At 47.5% G+C, this 21,097-nt stretch overlaps 2 protein-coding genes across 2 annotated transcripts; one reads left to right on the plus strand and one right to left on the minus strand.

Annotated features, from left to right (window-relative positions):
- The first annotated feature begins 9,947 nt into the window (after positions 1 to 9,947).
- LOC142827402 (olfactory receptor 52R1-like) lies at positions 9,948 to 10,943 on the plus strand. The gene has a single exon (XM_075922880.2). It carries the CDS (start codon positions 9,948 to 9,950, stop codon positions 10,941 to 10,943), a length of 996 nt encoding a protein of 331 aa, XP_075778995.2.
- Positions 10,944 to 14,328: 3,385 nt separating this feature from the next.
- LOC149526083 (olfactory receptor 51E1-like) lies at positions 14,329 to 21,089 on the minus strand. Its single transcript, XM_089771660.1, has 3 exons — positions 21,086 to 21,089; positions 19,359 to 20,249; positions 14,329 to 14,423 (listed from the first exon to the last, which is right to left on the minus strand). Exons 1-3 carry the CDS (start codon positions 21,087 to 21,089, stop codon positions 14,329 to 14,331), a joined length of 990 nt encoding a protein of 329 aa, XP_089627786.1.
- Positions 21,090 to 21,097: the final 8 nt, after the last annotated feature.

Below are 21,097 nucleotides of genomic sequence, written 5' to 3' on the forward strand. Positions count from 1 at the left end.
GGAGACATGACAATAGAAAAGTGGGTCAAGTCTGTGACAGTGACCATATGTGTTCTAAGAGGACCCAAAGAACATTTTCTTTTTTGGTTCCTAGGGGAACATCGCAAGAGGCAGGCCAATGGAAGAGTCCCGTGAGACGTGCCATGAACTCCTGTGGGAGTCATAAAGGGTGTGTCTAGACTACAGGGTTTTGTCGACAAATGTGGCCTTTTGTCGACAAAACTATACCTGCGTCTACATTACCGTTGATTTCTGTCGACAGACGGCGTTATTGCATCTACACTGTCCTTTGTGTCTACACTCTAATGTCGACAAAGCCGCTTGCTTTGTCAACAGAACTGGCTGTAGTCTAGATGTTCTTTGTCGGCAGAAGCTTTGTCGACAGTATCTGTCAACAAAACTTCTGTCGACAAAAGGCTGTAGTCTAGATGTACCCTGAGTGGTCAGAGGAAGAGGAAGGCCCTGTGGAACACAGGACCAAACCCAACTCCCATATGTGAGGGGTGGGGCTAGTGAAAGCAGATATTGGGGAACAAGGGCCTGCCTCAAATCAATTAACATTGGAAAGCTGAAGTGAAGCTGTCCAACACCTGGCAGTCCAACAGGAGATGCTGGAAGTAGGGAACAAGGTTGAGGAAAGAAAAAAAAAATCCCATAGTATCCTGCAGCATCCAAGGGCACCGGAATCTCAGAGATCCCCACTGACGGAAAAGCTGGGAAGGGACATTTCTTGCACTTATGAAAGGCCCAGGCATAGTAGCTGAGAATGTCCACTGTGTGCTCCACCTACAGTAGAAGGCCAAGCACTGGCATAAGGATTCCATGGCCTCTCCTTGACTGAATGTCACTCTGCTTGCAGTAGAGAAAGGAACGTCGAAAACGCTAACATATCTAGAGACTTCGGTAAGGACCCTTGGCGAAGTTGCTCTCAGTACCACCCAGCCAAAAGTTCAAGACCAATGGTGCTCTCGACACTTCAGAACTATGGACACCAGTGTCATCATATAATACAGGGTAAGTGGGAGTCAACTCCCTCATTGTAGACTTTTAGGCCAATCAGGGCTCATAAGAGGCATTGGGCGAACATATCCCAAGGAGACTAAAATCAGTGGGGCAAACCTGACCCTACTGAAAATAGATGCATCCCTCAGATTGACATGGTGCTGCCTGGGGAAGTGGAATAAAACATATGGGTCATGAACCACCAGCGTTAAGAAGATCCCAGAGATCTACTATGGACGTACTGACTGTTTAACGTAGAGATAATTATGTTATTCCTACGGCATAGTGTTTTAATGAATATTGTCATGTACAGTGTCAAGAAGTGGTCCTGGGATTTTTAAAATAGAAAATGTTCCCTTTTAATTGTTATTAATAGCATGATAACAGTATATGGGGTCCAGGTGTTCTGGTGTGAATATGCTGCTTGGCAAAATTTTAGCCAGGGGGGATGTAAGGGATCTTTCGGCCCCTCGCTAAAAATCTCAATGAGGATTTTTAATTGGGACCTTCTCAGCGCCAAAAGGAAGAAGAAGAGTCAATGGGAAACCAGGCCCCTGAGGCTATGTCTACAATGAAGCGCTCATTAGCATTTGTCGCGCTGTCATTTGCATATTCTCTGCCGATGCTTTTTGCGCAAAACCAAGCATTGTGGACGGGTTTGTTTTGCGCCAAAAAAACCCTTTTGCACAAGATCCTTATACCTCCTTTTTTGAAGCACACGGATCTTGCGCAAAAGGGATTTTTTGCATAAAATGGAGCCATCTACAATGCTTGTTATTGCGCAAAAACCTCTTACACAAAAAGCATCGGCAGAGAATATGCAAATGACAGCGTGACAAATGCTAATGAGCGCTTCATTAGCATACTCTCTGCCAGCAAAAGCCTATAGTGTACACATAGCCTGAGACTGGTGCAATGGGCAGAGGCCAATGCTCCTGGTCAGCCTGATTGACAGGCAGGTAGCCAATGAGGAAATGAGGAGGTCAGGGGGGTCCTTCCTTCATGTGAGCTGTGGCTTCCTGGACCAGAGCCAGGCAGAGTTAAGGGGAGAGGAGAGCCGTACCGTCCAGGGTATCTCTTCAGGAACACCCTCCAAGAACTGTTCCTTTCTAAGTAAGAGAGAGAGCTCTTCTATGGTCTTAGCATTGCTCCTGATGTTCGTGTGTCACGGTTTTTGTTACGCTGGTAGGCATGTTGGGTGAATGCCAAGTCTGGTTTCCACCTTAAGGCTCTGAAGCAGCGACGGGAATGTTCAGCGGTGAGCCCCAATCTGATTCTGGCTTCTTGTTTAAAAAGCTCATAGTCATTTATGTTTTCTCTAGGCATTTCATTGGCCACTTCCTCAAGGGGTCTACTGAGTAGTGGTCTCAGCTCCACCATGTACTGATCTGTGGAGAGCTGTAGCCAACTCAGGCCCTTTCAAACTCTCTAAGAAGGCCACTGCATTATCTCCTACCTTGTACACTGGGTAATTCGTGGGTTGGTTAGCATTAACTGGAGCAGGGTGGTTACTCAGTATAGCCAGAGCAGCTTCTCAATTTCTTTCCAGCTCTAAGCCGAGGAAGGCTGAAGAACTCCAGATTGACATTTTCAATTCTCTGGGTCTCTACCATCTCCTCCCTGTCACAGGACAGTGCAAGATTTAGATTGGACATTAAGAAAAACTTCCAAACTATCAGGGTGGTAAAACACTCGAATAAATTGCCTAGGGAGGTTGTGGAATCTCCGTCACTGGAGATATTGAAGAGCAGGTTGGTCAGACATCCAACAGGGAGGGTGTATACATGGTGCGTGGTCCTGCCACAAGGGCAGCGGACTGGACTTGATGACCTCTCAAGGTCCCTTCCAGTTCTGGTGGTCTTTGATTCTATGAACATCGGGAGTGAGCATATACTGAACCCAGGAACAACCTATATCAGTGCTGCATTCGTGGCAGCTTTGTGGTTGGGGATACATCACTTGCTTAAAAGTCCAGCAAACTCTGAAGTAACTGTTTTGACACAGTGTACTTCAAAGCAACACGCTGGCAGCCCACCGTTGCAACAACACGTGTACAAAGTGTATCACATGAGGTTTCCATGGAAAAAGTGAGGGTTGGCTCCATATGCTTATCCTATCTGTATTCATGTCCCATCTCTCTATCTGAAATCATGAAAATTGACTAGGCGCTTATATTTCAAATGTGCTTCTGTCGTAACTCCTACAACACATCCACTTTAGCCAGCACTGTGAATGGACCATAGAAGTTGATGGCCCATCACCGAACACAATGGACAACAGAAGAAGCTTATAGCTACCTGGGGATGTTCTAGGCAGACTTTCCTGTGGATGTTCTAGGCAGAAAATGAGCACTAGCCCCTGCGATGAATCATCAGAACTGGCAAGGCCATGTGGTCGGCTCAAGTAACACCTGTGGGTAACATTACGATGCACTGCGACATTGGGTTGGTGCATGGTGAAAATCAAGAGAGCCTGAAGTACACGACCTCCACATTAGTCAGTGACTGACATTCCTGATGGACACTGAAGGGACAGGTGTGATGGTCTCTGCTCCAAAGCAACACCCAGGCACCTCATAGTGATGGGATTATGATAAGAGGCGTACGACGTACGACCTGTGAGGTATCAATAGAAATGATTATCCCATATGTAAGCACATGTCATTGCTGTGGCTAACGTTATGAATGGAGACGATGCACCAACATGTCACATGTGTTAGCTCTTGGGTAACACCCACAAGGTATTTGACTTCCTGTGTAGCCAGCACGTTACGAACAAACCATTGACGATAGTGACACATCAAGCAAGACGATAGACGTTAGAGGTACCATATCCCGACCTGAGGGACTTTCCTGTGAACACTCTCGCCAGGCTATGGGTAATGACCCCTGCAATGGCTCCTCAGAGCACACAAAGTCATGTGTCACTTGACACTGGAGTCCATCTTGTGTCACTACGTTTCCACTACCTCTGCCGGGGGCTTTGCTTGGGACGATGAAGTTCCCTCGGCATGGCAGAAGCTATGAAAGGGGGAAGCAACATCAAGCACAGAGCTCAGGCTGTGGTCTCAGGTCGAAGGGATGTCTAGCGGCGTGACACACTGCTTGACTGTAATCTTGTCCTCCTTGGGAATTGTCCTCCCTCCATTTTCTTTTTTCCCAGGGAGCCAACTTTGATTTGTGTTCTAGTCCTTTTGGTTGCTTCAAATCTGTCTGTCTGTGCTTCATAAATCTGTGTGGTATTGTTTACACCCAAACAGTAAGTTGTCTGAAATGTTCAAATGAATTATGCTGGTGCATTCTCCTATCCACACTGAGGGTGGCAAGCTGGGTAATAAACTGATACTGCTCAGGTGTCTGACTAGAGTAAGATTGTTCAGCTTTGTGATCATAGGCTGGAGTACCTCTCTATTGTTGGTTCAGGAGTGTCGAAAGCATTCACTGAACTGCACGTGTTGTGACCCTGCCTGTGAATGGCTGTGTAAGTGCACAACCAGGAGAGGACTGTAGCTTGTCACAGCTTCACAGTGTGAGAGGGAGCCAGGTGGGTCTGCCAGAGGACTCAGCAATAATCCACTTCCAGGTTGCACCTGGAGACGTCCTCCACACCCGCCCAGTTAAATTTCCTTGATACTCCAGGAGTCACTTTCTGCCTTTCTTGTACTCAGTTACTTCTGGAGACACCGTGGTTACAGGAAGGAAGCCAGGACTCCGGGATGCTGTCTGCCGTTCTTGCTATGACCTTGGCCAAGTCATGTGTCCCTGTGCCACAGTTTATCTGTATAATGGGGATATGGTCTTGGTCAATGTCATTGGTTGGTGTCTTGAAGATCTTTCAGTGAAAGTTACACGGGATAATAGTTCCTGATGAGATTCATTGATCTCTGACCCCTTAGCAACAGCCCTGTGTATTTGCAGAAAGTGCTTGTGTCTCCCCTCAGGTATCTTGTTTGGATTCTTATTAATTAACTCCAATTGTTACATATCACACAGATGCATAGAACAGCCAATTCCTCCTTGACTCAGCCCGAACCCCAGGAGTTCTCCCCTCCTTTCGGGAAGGCCCCGTAATTACTCTTTACTCCTAATACACAGGGGTACAGATGTCTTGTGCCCAGCATGTTTACACTCAGATACCAGCATCTCCCCTAGCGGCTGAGCAAACCCCACTGGGATTGTAGGGAGCTATATTACAATCGGTGCAGACTCCTGTGTCGGCTATCGGTGTGGGCTCCAGCAGATGCTGAGCAGAGAGAGGTGTCACAGACAGCTACTGGAGGGGGATTCCCAGGGAGGACAGGTCTGTCTCCAAACTTACAGGTACCCGTGTCGTGCTGCTCTCATGTAATATAGGAGTGGTGGGTGAGAGAATCGGTCCCTGCTCCCTTCCCCTCTGCACGGCCATTAAACGTCCCAGGGCCCTGGTCAGCGGGGATGAGTTTGGCCCAGTGGATGACTCTGAATAAAGGGTGTTCTGCACCCACTCCTGTTTTTAAACCTCCCTGTTTTGAAACATGGACCCCAGGGCTGGCTGCAGTCTGTCTCCCCAATGCAAGGTGCAGCGGTAAAATCCTTCCCTTGCTCCAACTCACTCCCCTGCTGTTTATTCATCCAGGGATCCCAGCAGAACCTTCCATCCACAACATGGCGCTGGAGCTCACAACGCGCCGTTTGCCCACGATGACGGCTAAATTCTCTCCAGGGTCTCCGCTTTCCCTGCTGTGGGGCTGTTCCCAGAGGCTCACTTTACATTTGGCTGCATTAAAGTGTTTTGTTTGCATGGACCCATCCCACCAGCTGTTGGAATAAGTCATGTCCACTCCTGGGGAGCAGGATTCCTGCCCTGCCTTCCTCACTGTAACCACTCTGCCCATCTTTGGGCCATCCACACATGTCGTGTGCAGTGACTTTCTGTTGCATTCTAGAACATCCATAAAAATAACGACTAGGATCAGAGCTAGAACTGATCGCTACACCGACCCCTTCCCTGACAATGGCTCTTTGACAACGGCTTTAACAGGGCTGTCCTCTATTTCCACTCCCCTCTTTTTTTATTGTTTTTGTCTATGCTGCTGCCTAATTTCATACGTATGCTTCCGAATGGGTGGTGTGGTTGGTCGGTCAGTTCATAACCCCGCTGTTCCTAACTGTAAGATTGTAGGGTCTCAGAGGGGGAACCGTATTATCCCTTATAGTATCTGGAGCTTTCGTGGGCAAAACCTACTTCCTTAGATGAGTAGAGAAAAAAAGGGGAAAAAACCCTCCCAGTTTAAAGCAGAAAAAGAAGAGAAAGAGGGAAGGAAAAAAAACAAAAACCTGTCAGTGCTGGAGTTGAATGAGGCTAATTGAGTGGGCTGGAAATGTACCATTTGTAGCTTTTGATGTCATTTGTGTGTTAAATGTAATGGCCCATCCAGTTCATGTCTTTGTTCAATGCCTGAGAGATAGTGTCAAATTTGCATTTGAAGGCTAGTTCCACAGTTTCTCTCTGTGGTTGGTTCCTGAAATTCTTTTATAGAAGAATCATAGAATACTAGGACTGGAAGGGACCTCGGGAGGTCATCGAGTCCAGTTCCCTGCCCTCATGGCAGAACCAAATACTGTCTAGACCATCCCTGATAGACATTTATCTAACCTACTCTTAAATATCTCCAGAGATGGGGATTCCACCACCTCCCTAGGCAATTTATTCCAGTGTTTAACCACCCTGACAGTTAGGAACTTTTTCCCAATGTCCAACCTAAACCTCCCTCGCTGCAGTTTAAGCCCATTGCTTCTTGTTCTCTCCCCAGAGGCCAAGATGAACAAGTTTTCTCCCTCTTCCTTATGACACCCTTTTAGATACCTGAAAATGGCTGTCATGTCCCCCTCAGTCTTCTCTTTTCTAAACTAAACAAACCCAATTCTTTCAGCCTTCCTTCATTGGTCATGTTCTCTGGACCTTTAACCATTCTTGTTGCTCTTCTCTGGACCCTCCAATTTCTCCACATCCTTCTTGAAATGCGGTGCCCAGAACTGTACACAATACTCCAACTGAGGCCTAACCAGCACAGAGTAGAGCGGAAGAATGACTTCTCGTGTCTTGCTCACAACACACCTGTTAATGCCTCCCAGAATCAGGTTTGCTTTTTTTGCAACAGCATCACACTGCTGACTCATATTCAGCTTGTGGTCCACAATAACCCCTAAATCCCTTTCTGGTGTACTCCTTCCTAGACAGTCGCTTCCCATTCTGTATGTGTGAATGGCTACTTTTAAATGAGAGCCCAGGGAGTAGGTGAAAATGTTCTCCAACAGGTTTTTGTGTATTACCATTTCTGATGTCTGGCTTGTGTCCATTTAACCTTTGTCTTGGAGACTGTCCAATTTGACCAATATCCATGACCGAGGGGCATTGATGGCATATATCACATTAGAGGATATGCAGTTGTATGAGCCTCTGATGTTGTGGCTTATGTGGTTAGGGCCTGTGATGGTGTCACTTGTAAAGCTTTGTGGATAGAGTTGGCAGCGGGGTTGACTGCAGGGGTGTGTTCCTATGTGAGTGTGTCTGAGGTGTGATGTGTGGTTGCTGGGAAGAATTTGCTTCTGGTTGGGGGTTGTCTGTAGGTGAGGATTGGCCTGTCTCCCAAGGTTGATGAGAGTGAGGGATGGCTTTCCAGGATAGGTTGTAGAGTGTTAATGATGCGCTGAGGGGTTTAAGTTGCGGGCTGTAGGTGCTGATTAGTGGTGTTCCGTTATTTTGTTCGTTGGGCCTGTCTTGAAGAAGCCGATGCTTGGATACTCGTCTGGCTCTGTCAGTCTGTTTCTTCACTTCCCCCGGTGGGTATTTAAGTTTTAGGAATGCCTGATAGAGATCCTGTAGGTGTTTGTCTCTGTCTGTGCGACTGGAGCAACACCGGTTGTATCTTAGGGCCTGGCGGTAGACAACTGATCATGTGATGTGTCCTGGATGGAAGCTAGAAGCATGTAGGTAAGAATAATACACAGTCATTCTTACCTCTCAGGGACTGAATAAGGACATGAACTGCTGGAGGAAGTTGTGTCCATATTAGGAAGCAGAACTCCTTCCTCATTGTAACCACAAAAAAAGCATTTTGTTTGCATGGACCCATCCCACCAGCTGTTGGAATAAGTCGTGACCACTCCTGGAAAGCAGAACTCCTGCCCTGCCTTCCTCATTGTAACCAGTCTGACCATCTTTAGGCCATTATATTCAATACCTAAATGACATCAAAAGCTTAGTACGGAACACTTCCCGACCACTCAATTAGCCTCATTTAGCTCCGGCACTAGTACTGACAGTACTCCCCCTCCCTTCTTTTTCTGCTTTAAATAGAGATTTTTCCCCTTTTTTCTCCAATCATCTAAATAAGTGAGTTTTGCCCATGAAAGCTCATGACTCTATATATGTATATATTTTCGTTAGTCTCTAAGGTGCTACGACATTACTGATTGTTTTGTAAGATTGTAAATGAATGCTATTTAACCCTCTTCTTCACCTCCAATGGACTGGAAAGTATTCCATTACTGCCTATGATACGAGTGCTTCACATGGTTTCTTTCCACATAAATAATAAAACTAATTCTTGAACACACCTAGATGTTTTGAATCATTAATGTGTTTCTTTTCCCTATTGAAGCGACGAGGAGTCCTGTGGCACCTTATAGACTAACTGAAGTGTAGGAGCATAAGCTTTCATGGGCAAAGACCCACTTCGTCAGATGCATGTGGGTCTTTGCCCACGAAAGCTTATGCTCCTACACTTCAGTTAGTCTATAAGGTGCCACAGGACTCCTCGTCGCTTTTGCAGATTCAGACTAACACGGCTACCCCTCTGATACTTTTCCCTATTGAGAAATTCACGTAATTGTTTCTAGATTTACTTTTGCTCTTAATATATTTAATACTTGTCTTTACGTGATCCTTAGAATTGACAAACATGAATTTTTCAATGATATCTTTAGGGTACCCCATAAATTCTCATAACTTCCAATTCATATTGCTCGCTCTCTATCTTTATTTTTTCCCCATTCATTATGTATTGCTTTCCTGCTAGAACTGCTGTCTACATTTTGACACCTAATTGTGTTTTTAGCCAAAGTTGTCCACTTTCTTGACAGTGGAATGTTGTTTTTAACTATTAAATAATCTCTTTGAGAATTCTCAATTTTCATTCACATTTCTCTGTCTAACGTTTTCTTCTCTGTCATTTTTGCTGATTATTTCCTCAGTTCAGGGCGATTTAGCCTTTTGAAGCATTGGATGTCTTAAGATATTTCCAGTTTGGTACCCTTCTCTTTTCGTTTTTTTTTTTTAATGTAACCTGTTCTCCTCTATTGTATACTCCCTTATTTGTCTCTTCTGTAAACTAAACATTCACAGACTTTTCATTCTGTCCACTTGTGGCAGCTTCCTGGAATCTCATATCCTGTCTCAGAGAGATTCCTTTTCTATCTGCTCCATTCATTATAGAATCTGAGTGAACAGAAGAGAACACACGTCCAGAGCACATTATTCTCCAGCCTATATCTTGGGTGTCTGAACAATTGTGGGCAACTGGGTGAATGGGGAACTTCCTACAGTATGGACTCTCTAGCTTGGGTTTCATTTCGTTGAGGAACATCAAGGGATAACCAGTATCCACATCCATGTTTCCTCTTGGTGCCCGTTAAGGATTCCCACACTATGATACGTGGGAATTGCTGGCACATGGACACCACCAAAGATGGAATTGGCATCAGCAGGGCCCGTTGTTCAGAATTCTTTTCTCTGACTAATGAAAATGCCATTTCTCGGTGTGTGAAGGGCAACCAATCTCCTTCACAGCCTCCAGCTGTTCATTTAGTGTCTCATATTCACATTGTCTCTCCATTTAGGCATTTCTACTGCAACCATCTCCCTAGAGCTGGGCACATAAAGGAAGTCAGGGGAATGCACAACATATGCAGGAGAGAGTGTTATACCTCAGAGTTGGACGCCTCCGCTGCTCCATGTCAGACGCCAACATATCCAATTTTACCAACCCCTCCACCTTCATCCTGCTGGGCATTCCTGGCCTAGAGGCAGCCCATGTCTGGATCTCCATCCCCTTCTGCACTATGTACGCCATGGCCATCTTGGGGAACTTCACCATCCTCTTCATTGTGAAGACAGATCCAAGCCTTCACGAGCCCATGTACTATTTCCTCTGCATGCTGGCCATTACTGACCTGGTTCTATCCACGTCCATCCTGCCTAAAACTCTGAGCATTTTCTGGTTCAGTTTCAGGGAGATTGATTTCAGTGCCTGCCTCACCCAGCTGTTCTTCATTCACACCTTCTTAGCAGTGGAATCTGGGATCTTCGTGGCCATGGCTTTGGATCGCTACGTGGCCATCTGTGATCCCCTGAGACATTCCACCATCCTCACCAACCAAGTGGTCACCAAAATTGGCCTGGCCGTGTTGCTACGCAGCAGCCTCCTTGTATTTCCCTACCCCTTCGTGGCAAGGCAGTGGCCATATTGCAGAAGCAACATCATCGCCCATACCTACTGCGAGCACATCGCCGTGGTCAAGCTGGCCTGTGCCGACATCCGTGTCAGTAGTTACTACGGCCTCTTTGTGACATTCTGTGTGATCAGTCTGGATGTGTTTTTTATCTCTGTGTCCTATACTCAGATCCTCAGGACCATCTTCAGTCTGCCCACAAAGGACACCCGGCTCAAGACTTTTGGGACCTGCGGCTCCCACTTCAGTGTCATCTTAGCCTTTTATATCCCAGGTCTCTTCTCTTTCTTCACTCAGCGTTTTGGCCAGAATGTGCCCCTGCATTTCCACATTCTCTTTGCCAACTTGTATCTCCTGGTGCCTCCCATGCTCAACCCCATCATCTATGGAGTGAGGACCAAACAGATCCGGAACAGGCTGCTCCGGGTCTTTACACATAAATGGATCTAAAGTGTTTGCCCCAGATCTCAGACCAAGTTCTATGCAAAAAGGCACCATCTTTCTAAGTGCTGTTAGCTGCATGCCTGGTGCTCCACCCCTTTGCCACTGAAGCACAACTTTCATTTGCTGCCCCTCCCCCCATTTTCTCCCTGCAAACCTGCCATTTCCGGTTTGGAGATGGCAATTTTAACCCTGATTCCACATGCTACAGAACATTTGAAAACTCTCCTTTTCTTTGGCTGATAACTTAGGAATTATCCCCCAGGAGCACTGAATCTAACTCCTATGCAACCACCTGCAGGCAGATTCAAACCTGGGCCTTTTGGCGTTTAATGGAGGAGTCTCTACAGCTTGAGTTATAAAGCCATCTGCTTCTTAGCTTAAGCTGTAGAGCTCCCTTGTTCTTATCTCTCGCTGTAAGTGGGCTATGTGTCACTCCATGGGACAGCGAACCACACTAGGGCTATGTCTACACTGCAGAGTTTTTCCGGGATATCTCTGGTATCCCAGAAAAACTCTGCCACATCTAGTGAACACGTCTGCTCTTCTGATTTTTTTCGTGGAAGAGCAGACACGATCTTTCAGGGAGCCCTGTATCTCTCGTGGTTTTTCAGAAAAGGCAATGCAAATGAAGCGCGGATTAGCATTTTGTTGCACTTCATTTGCATAATCTATTCCGATCCGTTTTTGCGCAAGAGGTTTTTGCACCAAAACATGCAGTGTGGACATGTCCATTTTGTACAAAAACCCTTTTGTGCTAGATCCTTATGCCTCTTTCATGCTTGAACTTGGTGATGGTGCAAACTACCCCATCATCCAGATCATTAATAACAATGTGCAATAAAACCAGACCCAGGACCAAACCTGGCACATTCTGGTTGATATCAGCTACCAACTGGACATTACCATTGAGCTCAAGCATCTAGCTAGATTCTATCCTTCTTAGGGTACTGTGATGCCCCACCCCCTGCCATGCTTTATGACATGTGGACATAAATATACCAAATTCAAAGGCACTTTGAGCAAATTATTTCATGTAACCCATCAATCTTCGTGTCTTAATCTGCTGGTTCTGTTTATCTTATTTTGGTGCGTGTATCATTTTGGTGTGTAAAATTACACATAGAGAGTAGGGAATGCTTTATGTTTCTTAAACGTGTAAATGGAAAGCCACCAAGTGGGTCCCCATTGTCTGGGCAATCATACACAAATAGCCTTTCTCCTTATGGCTTAGCCGTGTTGGCAGGGAGTGGCCAGGTGACTCCCATACAATAAGGGAAATCTTTCAAAAGAACAGAAAAGGAGGAGTCTAGCTCTTTTGACTGGGCTGTACCTGAAGAAAGGAGCCAAAGTCCTCAGGGTGGCTGGATAAGAGGTTTTAGGGTGAGTTTGAAAAAGTTTGTGCTGAGGTTTCAGTGTTGAATTAGCCAAGCATTTTGGTTCCTTTTGATTTGTAACCTACTTCGCTCTGCCTGTTCTCACTTATCACCACTTCAATCCAACTGCTTGTACCTAATAAAATCACTTTTATATTCTGCCAAACCCAGTGTAAATGATTGTTACCGGGGGGAGCCATCAGTGGGCACATTCCCTCTTTTGTTGTAAAACAGGGTTTACCTAATTCTTTGGGGTCCGATCCCAGTTGGGGAGGGGGATCCCAGGAAGCTGGGCCCTAAACTGCACTCCCCTTGGACCTGAAGAGATTCAGAGTCTGTGCTGCTTCTCGAGGAGGCAGGGATCTCAGCTTTGTTCCTTGGCTAGGGGAGATCAGGGAGCTGGCACAGCAGGATGGGCGGTGGGAAGCCCCAGAGAGCAAGAAGGCAAGTGGCAGTGGCTGTGTCAGCATGCCAGGAGGCACCTGGTCGTCTTTCTGACGACCATTAACAGAATAGCACAAAGAAGTCGTAGTAATTACTGGTGCTGTAATAGCTTCAGGTCCGCTGCACAACAGCCATGTATGCATAGTAAGGCTGGGGGGCCATGTTCAATCAACAATATGACCACTGCCTTGCCAGGAGGACAAAGGGCAGTATGATGAAGCCATCACGCAGCCCCACGGCCAGACAGACCTTGGCCACCACGGGGTTTGTCAGGATGGTGGAATGTCTCAGGGGAGGGCAGATGGCCACGTAGTGATCCAACGCCATGGCCACCAAAATCCTGGACTCCATCACTGAGAAGCAGTGAAAAAATAGAGCTGAGTGAGGCAGGCATTGAAATCGATCTCCCTGGAACTGAGCCAGAAGATGCCCAGTATTTTGGGCAGCGTGGATGGGGAGAGGGTCACCACATTTACTTCAGCTACCTGCTTCCTCCCAGCACTGATGAAGCAGGGGATATTTAAATCCCCACTTCATTGACTCTGTCAGTATGTCTAATTTACATGCCTCTGTCAGCAGAGCCATGTAGTAAAAACATACCCTAAGGCTGTGTCTAGACTGGCAAGTTTTTCCACAAAATCATCTGCTTTTGCGGAAAAACTTGCCACCTGTCTACACTCGCCATTTGAATTTCTGGAAAAGCACTGACGATCTCATAAAATCGTCAGTGCTTTTCCGGAAATACTATTCTGCTCCCGTTTGGGCAAAAGTCTTTTTCCAAAAGACTTTTGTGCAAAAGGGCCAGTGTAGACAGCACAGTACTGTTTTCCACAAAAAAGCCCTGATCGCGAAAATGGCAATCGGGGCTTTTTTGCGGAAAACCGCATCTAGATTGGCCACGGATGCTTTTCCACAAAAAGTGCTTTTGTGGAAAAGCATCCATGCCAATCTAGACGTGCTTTTCCGAAAATGCTTTTAACGGAAAACTTTTCCTTTAAAAACATTTTCGGAACATCATGCCAGTGTAGACGTAGCCCAAGTGTGGTATGCACACTGCTCCTTATTGGAAAATTCAGATTGCCACCTGCATTCTTCACCAAGTACTGTGAACTACAGATAGTCCCGGACCCTCTCCCAGGGTCGGCCCGAGGTACTCTGACGCCCCGGGCATGTGCGTGCAGCACCACCCCCGGGCACATGGCACATGCGCAGGCCCATCCATGGGGAGCGGGCCCTCCTCCCTAGGGTATGCAGGCTCACCCCCGGGGCACATGATGCATGCGCGGCCTGGCTACAGCCCAGTTGTCGCTATTGGTCTGTGTGACGGGCTGTGTAGGGACCCGTGGCCTTAGAAGGAAGGGCGTTGCTGGCCGGTGCCAAAGGGATGCGGGCGGGCCAGCGCCATGAGGCTGCGGACGGGCCAGTGCTGCAGAAGTCAGGCGCGCGGTGCCTAATGGCAGCTGTAAGGGACAACACACACCCTTTACAGCTGCCATCAGGCTCGCCCATGCCTCTGTCTGGCCCTGCCCTCTGCATAAGTGGGAGGCCACTCCAGCTCACTACATGGCTAGGAGTCAGTCACTCACAGTGTGGGAACAGGCAGGCAGCCCAAAACCTGTGACTACGGGCAGCTGTCCCAGCAAAGCATTAGCAAGGGAGGGTGTCAAGCCTGAAAGAAGAGAAAAAGTCTGAGTACAAGCCCTTTGTCAGGACTGAGCAGCGGTCAGTTATGAGCCCCAGGACTCCAGTAAGGGCAGGCAGTACATGCTCAGGCTGGGGAGGTTGTGTTGTGTGCTGGTGAGGTGACTCTCCAGTCATCTGTCGGCTGTGACAATTGTTTGACTGGAGCTGGTTGTGGAGCCGTTTGACCATGTGTTTGTTGGCTGGAAGTGTGACTCTCTGACTGTGTCTTTGTTTGAAAAGTGTGGATTGGGAGGCTTTGTTCCAGATGGGCCCTGAGTGGTTGATTCAAGGGAAAGCTTTGATTCCGGCCAATTGCTCTGAGCTTTATAAAAAAGAAGCCAGTTATCAAATGCCAGACAAAAAGAGGGAGTTTGCCTGGGCGGTGTGCCTCGGAGGTGGGGGAGTTCACACTGAGTTTTTTATGCCTTTCATATTTCTGTAAGCTGTAAATACAACATCTGAAGAGGATCATAGAAAGAGGGCAATCTGGATAGTGTGCAGTCAGGAGTTGTGACCTGCACAGGGAGTGACATTCTTTTCCTTTCTCCTAGGGGATAGAAGTGAATTCACCTGGAGAAAGTACAAGCTGGTCTTGATACTATGGAAGAGATGTCAAAAGGACAAGAGGTCCAGTTTCTACCAGGTGTTGCACCCAAGCTAGAATTCGGATGGTGACGGTGTCTGCTGAGGTTGATCAAGTCATGGGACTCCTGCCTCATACTACTCCATCTGGGCACCAATGATACTGTCAAGAATGGCCTTTAGCAAGTCACTACAGACTGTGTGGCTCTGGGAGGAAGGATAATAGTGTTTGAGACACAAGGCATGTCCACATCCATCCTCTTTGTTGAAGGAAATGGCCCAGGTAAAGACCATCAAATTGTGGAGGTACATGCCTGGTTTTACAGGTGGTGTCGGAAAGAGAGCTTTGGATTCTTTGATCCTGGGATGTTGTTCCAGGAGCAAGGATTGCTAGGAAGAGAGGGGATCCACCTAATATAGAGAGGGAAGAGCATCTTCACATGCCGGCTTGCTAACCTTGCAAGGAGGCTTTCAACTAAGCTCTCCAGAGAATGGTGGCCTAAGCTCTGAGATAAGCAGGGAAGTGGGACTCTGGGGCTATGTCTAGACTACGAGCCTCTGTCGACAGAGGCATGTAAAATGGGCTACCCGACATAGTCAATGAAGTGGGAATTTAAATATCCCTAGCTTCATTAAAATAAAAATGGCCGCCACGCTCTGCCAGCTCGGCTGATTGTCGGCACAGAGCAGCAGTCAAGACGTGGAGTGGTTGATAAGGGAAGCCTTTGTCGACCGACCTGTAAACCTCGTTTCACAAGGCATAAGGGATCAGTTGAAAGAGGCTTCCCTTGTCAACCGATCCACGTCTTGACTGCTGCTCTGTGCCGACAATCAGATGAGCCAGCACAGCGTGGCAGCCATTTTTATTTTAATGAAGCCAGGGATATTTAAATCTCCACTTCATTGACTATGTCGGGTAGCCTATTTCACATGACTCTGTCGACAGAGGCATGTAGTCTAGACATACCTTGGGAGGAAACAAAGGTGAAGAGAATAACAGAGGAAATCTCCCGATTTACACTGAGAAAATAGGGTAATTGGTTTGTTATCTTTGATGCCTGCTTATAGAATCATAGAATCATAGAACTGGAAGAGACCTCAGAAGGTCATCAAGTCCAGCCCCCTGCTCTAGGCAGGACCAATTCCAACTAAATCAAGCCAACTAAATCATATATTTCAATTCCAACTAAATCATATATTCTATATGAATATAAGAAGCCTGGGAAACAAACAGGAGGAAATGGAAGTCGTAGCAGAAAGTACAGTGATATGATTGGAATAACGGAGACTGGATGGGGTAACTCACGGGACTGGAGCACTCTCATGGATGCGTATAAACCATTCAAGAAGCACAAGTGGAGGAGAAACAGTGAAGAAGTTGCATCATATGTAAGAACACAGGATACATTTTGAGAGCTGAAATATTAAACTGGAGAAAAACCTGTTGAAAGTCTTTGGGTTAAGACTAGACATCAGGGCCATGAGGTTGGGGGAGAGGGGAAGAGACCTAGCCCTCCTTCCCAGCACGGTGGCTGTCACAGCGGAGAAGGGAGACGACATCGCAGTAATTGTTGATGTGGGAATGGCCCTGTACACCAGGCCCTCTTCTCTCTGCCCCAGTGGCTGCGGAACCCGTTGCTGCCCTGTGTGCTGAGTTCCAGCTACCAGCCGCTGTGTCCCTGGGGCTCTTCTGCCTCAGTGTCCCCGCCCCCTGGCCAGGATCCCAGCTGCTGGCCCCATGCCTGGTGCTCTTCTGCTTCCGTATGTGGTCGGGATGCCAGGTTCCTCCTCAAATTCTGGAGACTCTGCTGCTGGCTCCGTGCCCAGGAGGGTGAGAGATACCCGGGCTTCCCAGTTTGAAGGGTGGCTGCTGGTGTGGGAGAGAAACCCCCATATTCACAGGAACTAGGGAGGTGGGGACGCCAGAGTCCCCCACAAACTCCATGAACCAGGAACATTTCTGCCTCCTTACTCCTCAGTGTCCCAGATGCCACCCTGGGCAATAGGGACTCTGCTGCCAGCACAGAGGGAGAGACCCACTTCTTCACAGCCCAGCTGGGGTCAGGCCGGAGTAGGATATTTAACAGGGCCTCTGGTGGGATTTTAAACTCACATTGAATCCAGAAACAAAATGTGTGTTTCTTTTAAGTAGTTCCCTACTATGCTTCATCCACAGTTCCCACTGGTTTTCTTCTCAGCTGTGCCGGCCTGGCTTTCAGTGGACAGATGAGAACTGCTCTATTTTGGATTTATTAGTCATCATTGTCAGGAGGAATTATTTATTTAAATATTTTACCCCACCTTTCTATTTAAAATATTCAAGGCGGCTTACAAGAACAAACAATCAAAAATACAAATATATATAAACATTTTAAATATGAGAATTTTAAATACGAGGAATACTTGGACTGTAGCAGAATAAGGTGCTTTTATAAAACTGTACCAGGTGTCAGTCGAGTAAGTTGCATCGTTGTCGCTCCCCCCACCCCCCACCAGAAATGGATTTGTGGCTGAAAACAGGATAGTTGAAAAAAACAACAACAAACGATCGAACCAGGGATGCAGAGCTGGATGAAATGGACTGCAACAGAACAAGGTGCTTTTATAAAAATGTACCCAGTGTGTGTCCAGTAAGGAGCATGAGTTGTCTCCCCCCAGAAATGGATTCTGGCTGAAAACGGGATATTTGAAAAATGAAAGAACAAACAATCAAAGCAGGGATGCAGAAATGGGTGAAAAGTTGAAATTTGCACATGAGAGTTCAGCAAGGGAGCGTAGACCAGCAATGGCAGTTTGGAATGCAGACCTCTGTGTACCAGACACAGTTCTATTCTCGGTAATGAAAATCCACTGAAAGGCTGCAAACCTGTCAGACAGACAATCCCACTCAAGCTAGAATACTGCAGCCTTCACGTGGGCCAGTGAACAAGATGCACAAAAGCCACAATCTCTGTTACACCACACACCATGCTTGTTAGCAAAGCCAGCCCCTCTCCAGTGGCATCTAGAGACAAATCGTGCTGCCTCCCAGCACCCCCGCCCACCACCTGCCTGGCCTGGTAACCCAAGATGTGTCCTCACAACAGGCTCCTTGTCAGTCTGTGGCAGCGAGTGGTGGGAGAAGGGGAGGAGACGGGTGAGTGAGACCTGAGGCTTTGGGGAAAGTGTCAGAACAGAGGTGGGAACTTGAGGGATGCAGGGAGAAATGGCAGGGATCTAAATAAATTTAAAAAGTTAATGGAGATTGCCTATCTCCTAGAACTGGAAGGTACCTTGAGAGGTCATCAAGTTCAGCACCCTGCCTTCACAGCAGGACCAAGTACCATCTGTGCCGTAGTGGGGGTACCTGGCTGGTTTCTATGCTGCTGGCTCTGGGGTAACCCGCACTGGCTGCCGTGGGTACCACGACCCAACAGGATGAGTCACTATGCAAAGGGACCTCTCAACCGGTATTGCCAGACACCCCCCATGGAGAGGAACAAAGGAAGGTAGATGCTGCCCGGGCTGGGGGGGCAGGGCTGGAAGAGTGTTGGTTAGTTGCTGGCTGGGAGCATGGAGGAGACAACCTAGGGAAAGGGGCTGGAGTTTAGGGGCCCAATCTCCCCCATCTCAAGGGGGCCTGAGGCATCCTAGCCCAGCTCTGTGACCAGATTCCATCTGTGCTATGCTGTATTCTGGAGGAGCAATAAACCACCCTCAATTCTACTGGCTGGTGGAGTCTGTTTGTGCCATTTCGGGGTGCAGGAGACAAGGGACCCCCAACGCGCCGTCACACCATCCCCAAAATTCTTTTGCCCCAAATGGCCTCTGCAAGGATTGAACTCTTAACCCTAGATTTAGCAGGCCAATGCTCAAACCACTAAGCTATCTTGGAGCAAAAAGTGTGGCTGGAGGCTTTTGTTTGTGGGAATAGGCAGGGAAGACTCCGTTCCTCATGGGTTCTGTTACCAGAAAGTGGAAAGGTGGAAAACACTCTGAATTAATGAGCTGTGCTCAAACCAATTAACCAGACCTTCTCAGTGACAGAGCAAAGTACAATCAGGAGAGGATTTAATAACTCTCTGTTGGGCCAGTAGGTGATTCAGTGAAGAGGGCCCAGCACCATGTCACCAGCCAGCTCTGAATAGACCTTGGTCTGTGAGCCAGAACCCCAGGAGAAAACCTCAGGAGCCTTTATGATTAAACAGCTGCAGCAGCCTGTCCCGGATCTGTTTGGTCCTAACGCCGTAGATGATGGGGTTGAGCATGGGGGGCATCATGTAGTACATGTGATTAATGAGATCATGGAGAGGGTGAGGCCTCTTTGGATCAAATCGAGATATGAGGGAGAAGAAGAGACCTGGGATGTAAAACACTGAAATGGAACAGAGGTGGGAGATGCAGGTCCCAAAAGTCTTGAGCCGAGCATCCTTGGTGGGAAGGCTGACGATGGCCCTGAGGATCTGGGTGTAGGATATAAGAATAAAAATCACATCCAGGCCTCTCATACAGAGTAGCACAAAGAGGCCGTAGTAACTACTGGGGCGGATGTCACCACAGGCCAGCCCCACCACGGCCATATGAACACAGTAAGGCTGGGGGATGATGTTGGTTCTGCAATATGACCACTGTCTTGCAAGGAGGAGCATGGGAAGTGTGATCAAGCCACCGCGCAGCACCACGGCCAAGCAGATCTTACTCACCACGGGGTTTGTCAGGATGGTGGAATGTCTCAGGGGATGGCAAATGGCCACGAAGCGATCCACAGCCATGGCCACGAAGATCCCAGACTCTGTTGCTGAGAAAAAGTGAAAGATATAGAGCTGGGTGAGGCAGGCACTGAAATCGATCTCCTTGGCATTGAACCAGAAGATGCTCAGCATTTTGGGCAAGATGGTTGTAGAGAGGACCAGGTCGGTGACAGCCAGCATGCAGAGGAAATAGTACATGGGCTCATGGAGGCTCAATTCCATCTTCACAATGAACAGGATGGTGAAGTTCTCCAAGACAGCTAGGATGTACATGATGCAGAAGGGGATGGAGATCCAGACATGGGCCATCTCAAGGCCTGGAAAGCCCAGCAAGATGAAGATGGAGGGGTTGATGGAATTGGTTGTGTTGGAATCAGACATAGAAGAGAATAAAATGGGTCGAAGTATGAGATACAACAGGGTATCCTGCACGTATCGTAGGTTGTCCCGACTTCCACTTTTGGACTTGGAGTCTAGGATGATGGTCACAGGAGAAATACCTGGAAAAAGACACAATGTTCACATCAGATGACACTACTGGTAATTGTCATGGTTGGTACATATTGGGCTATTCACACAATGAAAAGTGACATTTTCCTTATTCGGATAAATGATTGATGAACAGCTGGACTTTCTAATGTGTCTCCCATGTTTCATGGAGTTCCACGCTCAATAATGTGTCATTGTCTGGGAAACTTTAATAGGCACCGGCAGGAAAAAATGAGTTGGGGCCTATCAACTCACAGGGCCATGGCCAAACAGGATTACGGATTCACTTCACAAAGAGTCGATTAGGGATAGTTGCTTTTATTAATCTCACTACGTCACTACTATTACAGGGTTAATGCTGCTCTATGGTTACACAGCTACTGCAGATTGACACATCAATAAGCACAGGCAGAGCAATGAATAAGAGAGCAATAGGCACTTAGAAATGCTTACACCCCTTCAGTCTGCTGGGAGTCCCGTTCCTGACACCTTGCACCAGGCCACAGTGGACGTGACTCTAGCTGGGGGAATCCAGGGCACCCTTCGAGATCTAGGTCCCTGCTGAGACTCACTGGGCACAGGACTCCCTACACTAGTTGTTTACTGGGTGTGTGCATACTGGCCCAATGCCATTCTTAACGTTCCTATGGGGCTAAGAACTGAGGTCAGACTTGTATACTGCTTCATAGTTTCCCGGCTCAAGTCATGGGTTAAAGCTGATAAGGTCCAGCTGCTCTTTTGCGTACAAGAGGACCAGACTGTGTACTTCAATGATGGAAACTTCCATCCTAGCGTGCTAAGCTGCAGTCACCAGATATGACTTTTTATGTGACAGGGCCTTTGTTACCCATCTCTGTTC

Source organism: Pelodiscus sinensis, chromosome 1 (genome assembly GCF_052426305.1).
Source record: "Pelodiscus sinensis isolate ZL-2025 chromosome 1, ASM5242630v1, whole genome shotgun sequence".
NCBI lineage: Eukaryota > Metazoa > Chordata > Testudines > Trionychidae > Pelodiscus > Pelodiscus sinensis.

Excerpts from the sequence above, each read along its gene's own strand:
- LOC142827402 (XM_075922880.2), top strand. The coding sequence starts at position 9,948 with ATGCAGGAGAGAGTGTTATACCTCAGAGTTGGACGCCTCCGCTGCTCC.
- LOC149526083 (XM_089771660.1), bottom strand. Across the intron at positions 14,424-19,358 it reads TTCAGTGTTTTACATCCCAG|GCTTGACACCCTCCCTTGCT; the intron begins GTCTCTTCTTCT and ends CTCTTCTTTCAG.